Source organism: Xylocopa sonorina, chromosome 12 (assembly GCF_050948175.1).
Source record: "Xylocopa sonorina isolate GNS202 chromosome 12, iyXylSono1_principal, whole genome shotgun sequence".
In the NCBI taxonomy this organism is placed as follows: domain Eukaryota; kingdom Metazoa; phylum Arthropoda; class Insecta; order Hymenoptera; family Apidae; genus Xylocopa; species Xylocopa sonorina.
This window is the reverse complement of record NC_135204.1, coordinates 7,763,436-7,774,635: the sequence shown is the minus strand read 5'-3', so window position 1 is coordinate 7,774,635 and position 11,200 is coordinate 7,763,436. Positions and strand designations below refer to the sequence as shown.

General features: G+C 32.5%; 2 protein-coding genes across 3 annotated transcripts; one reads left to right on the top strand and one right to left on the bottom strand.

Annotated features, from left to right (window-relative positions):
* Positions 1 to 66: 66 nt before the first annotated feature.
* On the bottom strand, positions 67 to 3,975 carry LOC143429870 (trimeric intracellular cation channel type 1B.1). Of its 2 annotated transcripts, none has more exons than XM_076905699.1 (8): positions 3,673 to 3,975; positions 2,282 to 2,438; positions 1,965 to 2,060; positions 1,792 to 1,880; positions 1,629 to 1,716; positions 1,440 to 1,560; positions 1,164 to 1,347; positions 67 to 1,046 (listed from the first exon to the last, which is right to left on the bottom strand). In XM_076905699.1, exons 1-7 carry the CDS (start codon positions 3,791 to 3,793, stop codon positions 1,192 to 1,194), a joined length of 828 nt encoding a protein of 275 aa, XP_076761814.1. In that variant the 5' UTR covers positions 3,794 to 3,975; the 3' UTR covers positions 67 to 1,046; positions 1,164 to 1,191. The 2 variants fall into 2 exon arrangements, with proteins under 2 accessions (XP_076761814.1, XP_076761813.1); XM_076905698.1 differs by having other exon boundaries at positions 1,190 to 1,347.
* Positions 3,976 to 4,681: 706 nt separating this feature from the next.
* Positions 4,682 to 9,213, top strand: LOC143429751 (endoplasmic reticulum metallopeptidase 1). Its single transcript, XM_076905503.1, has 14 exons — positions 4,682 to 5,284; positions 5,360 to 5,906; positions 5,989 to 6,116; positions 6,235 to 6,366; positions 6,448 to 6,568; positions 6,647 to 6,952; positions 7,048 to 7,277; positions 7,357 to 7,537; positions 7,615 to 7,799; positions 7,865 to 8,020; positions 8,097 to 8,302; positions 8,386 to 8,498; positions 8,567 to 8,742; positions 8,827 to 9,213. The coding sequence occupies exons 1-14, from the start codon at positions 5,282 to 5,284 to the stop codon at positions 8,989 to 8,991; spliced, it is 2,649 nt and encodes an 882-aa protein (XP_076761618.1). The 5' UTR covers positions 4,682 to 5,281; the 3' UTR covers positions 8,992 to 9,213.
* Positions 9,214 to 11,200: the final 1,987 nt, after the last annotated feature.

The following is an 11,200-nucleotide window of genomic DNA, read 5'->3' as shown; positions in this document are numbered from 1 at the left end:
GTATTATTTATTTATTATTATTTTTTTTAATTAAATTGAAAGACAGTAAATTAATCGAAGAAAATATAGAAGAACAAACTTCATTTTATTACATGAAAATGTATAACGTTCTGTCGGTTGGAATATTATATGAAAATTACGTTACTTAATTTTCACAATAAATTACGTTCATATCGTTAAGTCAAAGGCAAACACTTGATACAATTATACCGATAATTATTGTAACTGTCAATATCTAATTGTAATAAAATAGTATAAAAGAGAGATTCAAATTTCCCTCGTTGATTATATTCATATATATTTCCGTTATATATTGGATATTTTCTTTCATTATCAGAAATCTTATTGTTCGAATGCATCATTAAAATTACCTTATCGTTTAAATTCGTCAACCTGAGTGTATTTTTTCGCGTTAAAAATCACACGATAAGTTATTAACGATACTATGCCAAAATTAGAATATTTCGAATTGAATTTGGCTAAGTCTCAACATGCAAATACAAAAATTGCACTTTGCCCCACAAAATATTATATGTATTAACAGATCTTTTTTGAATTCAATCGCTAAAACGTGCGAAATCGTATATATGTATATATATATGTACATAGAGATTATACAAAAAATCAACAAGGGAGGCGTCGAAACTGCAAACGCAATTATCTTCGTATTATTATCGTTTTTAAGAGCAATTTAAATAAAGATAATTCAATTTACTTGTTACGTATAGCATCATTCTAATAAAATCATCCCGTTAATTCTGGAGAGTCAATTACGTCGGTAAGATTGTTGTAAACAGACATAATACTGTTGGTATACTTAACGATGGAAGTCATACTCTCCAACACGTATCGCTCGTCACTATTAAAATATATGTATAATAATAAATTATTGTACTTCTGATATTTTATGATTTGTCGATGGTCACATCTCAATATGCGAGTGTCGTCTGACTAGTTTAAATTCATTCCACTTCACGGATCCGTACAATTAGCAAACCGTTGCTAATAATAAATTCAACTTTTGTTTAGAGGCTGTGTATCTGTTCCTATTGAGAAAAGAAAAATGAACAGATACATAAGCAATTGCATGGAATGTCTGTGTCGCGCGAAAGCAATATACCAATGTTATGTAATAATAAAATTAGGTGTAGCGATTATCTAACGCCATACAGAAATGAAGTTTACAAACATTTAGTCCTTCTTCTTGGCATCCGCTTTCTCGTCTTTAACTTGGCCTCGGCCCAGCAATTTGGCTAACGAATCCCAAATTCCTCCGAGGAACAACGCGCAGAACAGGTTTTCAAACGGCACGAACGGATCATGAATTCCAAGCAAAATGGACGATAGCTAAAACAATATTAAAAATTCTTCTTCCACTCGGCATCGAACAAATTAGATATTAATATGCAAATTAGAATAAAATGAATAATTTTTGTTACCTTGAAATACACGAAGAATATAACAATACCAAAGTAAACTAACGCGTGAGGTGCCGAAATAAGATCAGTCTTTTTGTCCAGAACGAAAATAATGGACGCAACCATTGATGCTTTTGTAGGGCTAAGAAATAAAATTATATTTGTTAATTATATATTAATGTCAGTTTTACCTTAGGGAAATAAGCTTACAAGCTGGGTTGCATGAATTCCATAGCAGTTGGGGTCCATACTCCTCGTATAAGGCGTTCAAATAGTTTCGTGAATCCTGCACCATTTCCTGTATAATTAAATGAGTATAAATTATTTTAGGTTTAATTATTCTTTCATTTTGTTTTTTAGTATTAAATCTTACCTTTAAGTGTTCCAATTAATACCATAATAAGATATGCATTAGGATATAGTTTCCCTGCATGAGTTACACCATCATACACCTTTTTACACCTATAAATTATGACATGGGATTATAAAGTGAGAAAGAATAAATAATAACAGAAGAGAACAAAAAAATAAATGATACTTACTTACCTATATATTTCTTTCATAGTAGCACATACTATTTTCACTGGTAGAAACTTTGCAACTTTATACCCAATATCAAATGGTGTATAAAATATTACATACCTGATAAATTAATAAATTAATTTTTTGCATATACATCTGCTAACAGATCATTCTGCCAGCCTTAACTTAATTGTCCTACATTTTTTAAAGTCCTGATATAATGCTAATATAGTGAAACTATTTTTGAAAAATATTAAAATAGATAAATTAAATATTGTTAGGACATTTTATTTAAGGAAGGCAGCAGTACTTGTGTCCACTGTGATCAGGTGTGTACTAACCAAACGATAGTTGCAACCACCACTTGTGGTGTATTTTTCAAAGGTGCAAGGATTGGTTCCCCTAAAAGACCATTACATAGCATACCACTTGCAAACACTACCAACATTGTTGAAAGCCAACATGACAGTGGGTGTTTCCGAGAGAATGCTTGAGCACCTGTTCGATGGAAGTAATTCAAGTTGTTCAATTAAATAATTACAGTTAAATAAAAGTTTTGTTCATGAATAGTGTGAAGGTGCATTACATTTCCTGCTTTATAAACTTTCAGCACACCATGAGATATCAAAGGGGTGTTCTTTTTCAAGTAGGTCACTTGGAATCCTTACAACAACACTCTGTTGTACGCATACGTACAAACATAATGCCAGCTTACCATAAACATGAAAATAGTTCTAGTATTTGATAAATGTGCAATATTAAATAGTATAAAGCTTCATACGATACAAATAAAAAATAAAAAATGGTTAAAAAGTATATCTTATGAGGAAGGGATAATTTTTCCACTCAATTTTAAATGTCACAAGTATTATAAACCATCATGAAAGAAACAGGAATTCTCTGAAGCGTTTATTATTGCTCAAAGATTAGATCCTTCATGGTCCATTGCATAAGAAAGTCATAAAACAAAGTTTCACTTGCAATCATTCTTACACAATACATTTTTATATACCCTCAATACCATAAATGTTTATATCCTGTGCCTATTTACATAAAATTTTTTTCTACAATTCTAAAAAAAATGTGAGAAAATATTCAAAAAGAATAAAAAAATGAGGCAGAAAATTTGGGAAAAGTCTGGCTCGCACAAGAGTGTATACTGAAATAGATTAGCTGGGTAGATACGGTGAATGCCACAAAATAGGATTATTATAATTGTGCCAGGTACGATATGAAAGCATATCTTTGCCTCTTTTACTCTAATACTTTTCGTTTAACCAGTGTTATCAATGAAGGAAATGCTATTATTATTCTCATTATATTTCCACATTGATAACAACACTAAACATCCATAATTAAACAAATGTAAATTTCACATCAGAAAAATTAATTATACTTGATTCCAGTATTTCATGATACATTATGTATACACAAAAAGACAATAAAATTATTCAGAACGGTACAATAAAGAAATACCGTTGCATTGTTGTAAATGACGAAGGTGTGGGGTAAGTAATCTTTTAAATACCACCGATTTGCGTGAACGATAAGGAAATATTATACGTGGAGGAGCTCGTTAGCGAGAAAATGTTTGAAAAATAATGCATCGCAAGGAGAGGACGCTGAAAAAGAATAAGAGGTGATGATCGGGAGCGGAACATAATCTTAGAAAAGGTATAAGCTGGCACTGGCCAGATTAAATTTAGAATCGGTCGGGTAGGCTTTGGCTTACCGGGTCCTAAGTCTTCCCTGACGTGCAACGTACAGAGTACGCAGTGTGCGATGTCGAAGTACGGAAACATTTTCAATTTAATGACCTGATTGGCCATGTCCAGGAATGCTTCGGGATCCATCTCGAACGATCTCTCACCCGGGCTTCGTGGTACACCTTACAGATTTTTCGTTCACTGAGAAACTGCGTGCCCCTTTGGCGTTCGACGATTCCCGATTTTGAAACAAAGTCAAGAAGCGCCCGCGAACGACGCTAGCTATGCGCCGTCTGCTAGACTCGGTCGTCTGCTAGCCACAGAACCGGTCCCTACCATTAGAACTTTATCGTCGAACAATTTTCGACGCCACTTTGGTACACATTCCTACAGATGGCGGTAAACGATCGTATTTCCACTTTTTCTAGCGGGACACTTCCAAATTTCAATTTTCCGCGGCAAGTAATAAGCCTCTTATTAAACGTACAATTTCACGAATGCTACAAAGCAACGATACTACAAGTATTACAGCCAGAGAATTTTTTATTCGAAATTAAATTTTTAGTATCTCTTCAACTAAACTCCAATTGCGTTAATCATTTTTTAATTACTCCTTCCGCCTATTTATACATGTATATTTTATATGTTTCAGTTCTCTGTTCTTAAATATATCAATAAATGAAACATAATTTACCAAGAAAAAATCAAGAATTCGATTCACTTTTGTTTTCGAAGCAATCGTACTGCAATTACATGACTTTGCTTTCGTTTTCTTGCATACATTACATAAACCGTAGTACTGATAGCAAAAGTTACATAAATAGTGCAGCATTTTTCATTCATGAAATCAAAGTAATACTGCTTTATTTTAAGAACGTTTTTCGTTCTTTTAAAAGGCCCACTCTTCCCCCCTTGATCGCTTTCTCTTGCTCACTCTCTCTCTTTCTCTCTCAAGCTCTTAATTTTATCGCGATAGAGCCCTGTCTCAGCTAACTTTCCTGCAATGCTACGTTCAAGTGTATGTATATAGAGTTGATGCCTATGTTAGACAGTATCGGGTAAATGAGCTCTCCTACACAAATCTTTGTTCAAAGAAAAAAACTGTGATATGCCTATCTAATCGCAGTGGCACATGAATAAATGTAGTTGTAACGCGCTTAAATGTCTTCTCGCGAAGATTAATTTGACTGATAACAATGATCCACGGAACACCAACGTGGTATTATAGAATGAGAAATCTGAAATAACGGGAGGCAACGAGCTGTGACGATTTTGAATAAGTGATACAGGGCATAGAAGGTGGGAGAATCATTCTCATCTAAATGTTACATTTGTTAATTTAATATTGCATATGAAATCGACACTCTGACGCAAATGGTTGTTATCGGAACTAGTCGCAAAGAGTGTCCGTTTCCACCTTTGACCGCAGGTACGATAAAGAAAGATTACTGAAGAGTTAAGTGTTTCCCCGTTTAGCGCGTACGAGAAATAAAAGGAAATAAAAGTTAAACTCATTAGCACGAATCACAGCATGTGCTACATGCAGTGAATGGGTAGAAGTCAAGTATACAGTGATCTAGTCTGATCCAATTTTTATTCAATCGAATTATTTTTTAAAGTGCCTCAATAGTGACGATGGTAAGAATTCTATCGCTATTCTTGCAATCTAATTGTTGTTTTTTTCTTTATTCGTGAATAATAATAACTTTTTAGAGAGACGGAGTAAGATTACGTCAACATGCCACTAAAAGATCTTCCAGTGATGTGCTCTATGAGGATAAAACATTTTTGAAGAAGAAAGAAGTACTGCCAAATGAAACCCAACATCTACTTTTCCTTTTCACATTTTATCTTTTCGTGTCCATCATCATAATTACATTTGAGAAGAAATTGCCAGAGCCATTAACATTAAATAAGGAAGGTCTACATCCTGGAAGATTTATAGCAGAAAGAGCACATAATCATCTATTAAATATTACATCTATTGGGCCACGAATTGTTGGCAGTTATGAGAATGAAGTGTTGGCAATTAAATATTTAACAAACATTATCAATAGCATAGTTAAAGACGCCAATGAGAATCATAAGATTCTAGTCAATGTAACCAGGCATACTGGAGCTTTTCCCTTAAAATTTCTGGATGGAATGACAAATGTGTACAGAAATGTCCAGAATGTCATTGTAAAGATTGGTCCACACAGACTTACACAGAGCAGTTTGTTGATAAATTGTCATTTTGATACTTTCCCAGAAAGTCCTGGTAATGATTAACAAGAAAATAATTCGTAATTGTAAAAATAGCTGTATATATAATTAAATGCTTACATAACATTTTCTCTTAGGTGGATCTGATGATGGAGCTGGTTGTGCTGTGATGTTAGAAACTTTACGTGTGATTGCTCATAGTTCAAAGTTGTTGAAGTATAATATTATATTTTTATTTAATGGTGCTGAAGAAAATCTATTACAGGTACCTTGAATACGAACAACTATTAATAGAATAAATTGATTCCTGTCTAGTGTTCTAATTCTATATGACACAAAAAATCAACATTCTGTAGTAGTAACAATTATATAAATTGTTGTAGGCTTCCCATGGGTTTATAACACAACATCCTTGGGCTAAAGAAGTGCGAGCTTTTATCAATTTGGAGGCTTGTGGCGCAGGTGGTCGAGAATTACTCTTTCAGGCTGGTCCTGATAGTTCTTGGATGCTTCAGGTATCATTCAGTGATAACAAATTATTTTGCATTTATTATTATTGATATTCAAACACATTTTAATTTCATTTTCTTTTATAGATATATGCTAAATCTGTTCCCTATCCTTATGCATCATCTTTAGCTCAAGAAATATTTGAAAGTGGTATTGTACCTGGTGATACTGATTTTCGAATATTCAGAGACTTTGGAAATGTTTCTGGTACTTATTCTATTTTATTTATATTATTCCCTCTTTTTTTAAATGTAATTATTGTTACTATTGATTAAAAAATTTTAGGTCTTGATTTTGCATGGGCAACCAATGGTTATGTATATCATACGAAATTCGATAACATTCATCAAATACCATTAGGTTCTTTGCAAAGAACTGGCGATAACATTCTTGCTTTAATACAAGGAATAGTATCAGATAATTATCTATCTGAAGTACCTGCTCATGATCATACAGGGAATCCCGTGTTCTTTGATTTCTTAGGTATATTCGTTATCAGATGGCCACAGTACGTGGCAAGTACAATCAATATTATCAGTATAATTGCTGGTGTATATTCGATATATCTAAATGCACAAAATGCTCGACGAGGTATGTATGTGCCATATATATCACTTCAAATGCCAGGAATTTGTAGGCAACATTGTATAACATGAATATAATTTGAATTTTGAATTCCAATCCAGATGTGAAAAATTCAATATACTTACAACATTTGCTACTATGTATTGGTACGATAATCGTCTCGTGGCTAATATCAATACTTTCCTGTACGCTAATTGCGATTGTTCTTACCAAGCTTGGAAAAGTGATGAGTTGGTATGCAAGGCCAGCATGGTTATTTTTCTTGTACGTGGTCCCAACTATTTTCGTGTCGATGACATTTTTTTTATATGTCGGATCACATCAGAAGAAGGTAAATTGCATCGTAATATCTCTTAATCTTAAATTTTCTCAAAATTTGTCTTAATCACGCTTCGATTGATATTTTGTAGAAAGTTAAATCTGCATGGATCTTATATCAAATATACTGTGATTCGTATTGCATAATTTGGATGTCTGTTCTTTCATGCTGTGTTCTATTTGAGATACGATCTGGTTTTATACCCTTACACTGGGTTGTATTTCCTACGCTCGGAAATATACTTCGATATAATTTCTTCAACAAGTGGAGAGGTATAATTTTCAATAACGTTGATTAATGGCGAAGCGATATTAAATAAAGATGTACTTGTAATTTTTTTTATTTCTAGGCTGGAAGTGGCTGTTTTATTATTTAACAACAATGTCTTTACCTTATATACAATCGTTCTACTTAGTGATTGGAGCTCTTTACCTTTTTATTCCTATTATGGGACGATCTGGTAGCAGCATAAATTCGGAAGTTCTTATAGCTAACATGTTGTGCATACTCTTTTCTTTGCTCCTTAGTTTTACGGTAAATTATTAAAAATAATATTCCTAGCGAAACGTAATTTAACGATAAATATTGATTGTTTTTAGGTACCGTTCGTACTTTTGATAAAAAATGCAGAGAGAGTTCTAAGTGTGTTAGTGGGAATATTTTTAATAACACTAGGTGTCTTAATTTTGACACCTCTTGGTTTTCCTTATAGCGGCGATTTATCTTCACTGGCACCAGAACGATTTATGATTGCGGTAACGATCAGATGTTTTATAATTTTGATTTATTTAAATAATTCCATATATTTATAAATAGATATTCGCTTTGTAGCACACTCAAAGAACGTTTTACGATGTTAATGGCAACATACGAAATTCTGGAACTGGATATTGGATAGCTGATTTAGATATGAATAGTCCACATAGTGTAGAAGCTATGGTACCTGAAATAGGTGCTGTATCGTCAACAGCTAAAGATTGTGAAAAGGAATTATATTGTGGCCTACCATATTTTATGCCTGTTACGACATTTTTGTGGTATACATTATATTGCAGTTACTATTATTTGACATTGTGGAGATCAATGAAATGTATACTTAACGTAGAAATATTTCTGATAGGAAAACAAGTTGGATTCCAGGCCCTGCACCATTGATTAATATTCCAACAAAACTTGAACTCATATCCAAGTCTACGCGACAAAATATCGTCAGTTTCACTTTCAACGTCACAGGTAATGTCCTGTAGCTTGATGAATCATTGAACGACCATAAAATAATGCAATGGAAACTCTATTTTCAGGTCCTGATCATATAAGTATAATTTTATCTCCATATAAAGGTGTTCATTTAGAAAAATGGTCTATCTTAGAAGGGAAACCATTAGAAGGACCTAAGTGGAACGATAGGGAGACGTATTTCATTTATTATTCTTGTGCATCTGATTGTGTTCCTTTCACATTTTCCCTCGAGTTAAATGTGAGTAAAATACAAAATGAATTCCTTAACTATTGGAGTACTTTATATAATTTAAAAAAAAAATATGATCCATTTGTTGTACAGGTAAATAATATGCCAAAAACTCCATGCTTGACAGTAGGGCTAGGTGGCCACTTTTTGCACGGCGAACACCAAACGTCTTTAAGATTCAAACGATTTCTAGCACAATTTCCATCTTGGACGGTTGTCACTCCGTGGACGGCCACATATACCTCTTGGCAATTTTAACGTGACACCAAACAGTATGCATTTGCGTGAAAAGAACAGTTAGCGAAAGCCTAACGGAAACGGCACTGTACTAGGTTACATAGTTTTTAGATACGTTTAAAAGACATATAATACCCAAACAATGCAAATTGTAAGCTTAAGAGTTAGAATAATTCCGTATTATATGTGTGTATATGCTGATTTCTTGAAATTGCAATCTAGCAAGAAATATCGATCGAGGGTGGGAAACAGAATGAAAAGAGATCAGAAAAAGATATCAAAGAGAATGAAACGTTGTTCATTCTATTTATATAAATTTTTTACTAGTATATTATTGGATCGAAAAGAATTCTTCAGCTAGTCATAAGATGCGAGAATAACGATCGTCTTGTAAATGTTCGATTTCACTAATTGCAGTTGCCGTAGGATATCATGATTTAATGTAGAGATTAGCAATCTTTCTGTGCTGCGGGCTAAAATTTCAAACTTGAGAGTTAATACGAAATATAGCCAAATTGCTATCTTAGAAAGAAAGGAAGGTTCAACTTGAAAGAAATAAGGGTTTGTTTGAAAATCTCTTTGATTCTATATGACCTTCTTTTCTTTCGATCATATGCGGTCCGCAAGTTACAGATTGTTCATCTCTGATTTAGCATATCAAACGTATGCCTTAGAACCATAGCTCAATTTAATTTTTAGACGCTAGAAAAATAATAATTATCGCAGACCAATTAATCTGTAATAACAAGTAGTGAACACAAGTGATCGAAGTATCACAAGTTCATCGCTAAAAGACAATTATCTTTTCCTTGTAGTCTTTCCGGTTGTGAACCCTGTTTACTGATCGTTCTCTTTCTCCAAGTGAACAGAACGATATATCCGCATTTTATGATCCTATGCAGTTTAGGAGCACAAATGCAATAGTCAGCTTTATTACATCGTACTAAGGTTTCTTCAGGTTTAATTTAGTGTAATGTTAGTCTATACACATACATCCTTAATTTATTGATTTCTTTAGTATTTCGTTAAGTTTTTTAATTATATAATTGTTTACACTGCGAATCATGTTACAATTATTTAACTAAATGTTGGAAGTTTTTCTTGGAATTTAATAAGTTGTTGATATGTATATATGTACGGTTTTGTTGTTTGTTAAATTGCAATTTTTGGGAAAGGGACGATTCTTTTGTGGCGTCTTGTTCGTTCTCTTTTAAGTCTGTTGCTGCAACAAGACTGAATTTATTTTAAATATTTGTTAACTTATGATTTTATACTATCTATAATTACATGCAATAGTTGCTATAATTTAAATATATCGTTAGATCTGCGTAAAGAAAATAGTTCATACAGAAGAAACTTATTCAAGAAATATTTATCGAATTAAACGATGATTCGAATTTAATTGTAAGGAAATTATGCCAATATTGGTAGCCAATTCGTGTAGCCAGAAAGTAAGTTCAAAGTATTAATAGCAGATAAATATACGGAAAATTTCAATACAAAGATATATAATACTTTTACACTAATGTAAAAGAGAAGCGTATCAAAGTGCATGTACGTTCAGCTTGTTACGTGGAAACGTTCGAAAATTTAATTTTCTACGATTAACGTTTGATATAATTCAATTGGACTTTAATATATATATATACATACATATATACATATATTATTGATTAAAAAATTGTCTCAGTCAACAATTAGTCTATTTGAAATCTTATGTCCCAATAAGTTTTGTTCTCTATGGTTATGATTGATTGAATGTTTAAAGAGAAAACATATAACGTACAATTTTCGTTGTTTCAAACACAAGTAGTATGTAATGTGTTTATTTGCACAAATTATTATTACGACTCTACTTAACGATGCTGCACAATATTAAGAATCAAAATACAAATTTTAGTATGGTTTAGTTGTACGCACATGAACATGGAATTTTTATTGTTATATTTATTCAATTTATGCAGATCTCCGTTGTTCGAATTATTTTACCCATTACTTAATTGGAAAACTGATTTTATTTTATTGCGGTTCGATTAATGCAATTAATAATAGCTACTGATTCCACTGCAATGATTTTGTTATTATCGAATTGTTTCGTTTCCTTTCTCCTTACGAATTTATGCGTTTTTAAGTATTCGCATATAATTCTAATCCTTTTTGATGTTCAAGTTGTAGTCTTATCACATATACATTATTATTGTTATTTAATGATTCCTGATGAATGAGTAAT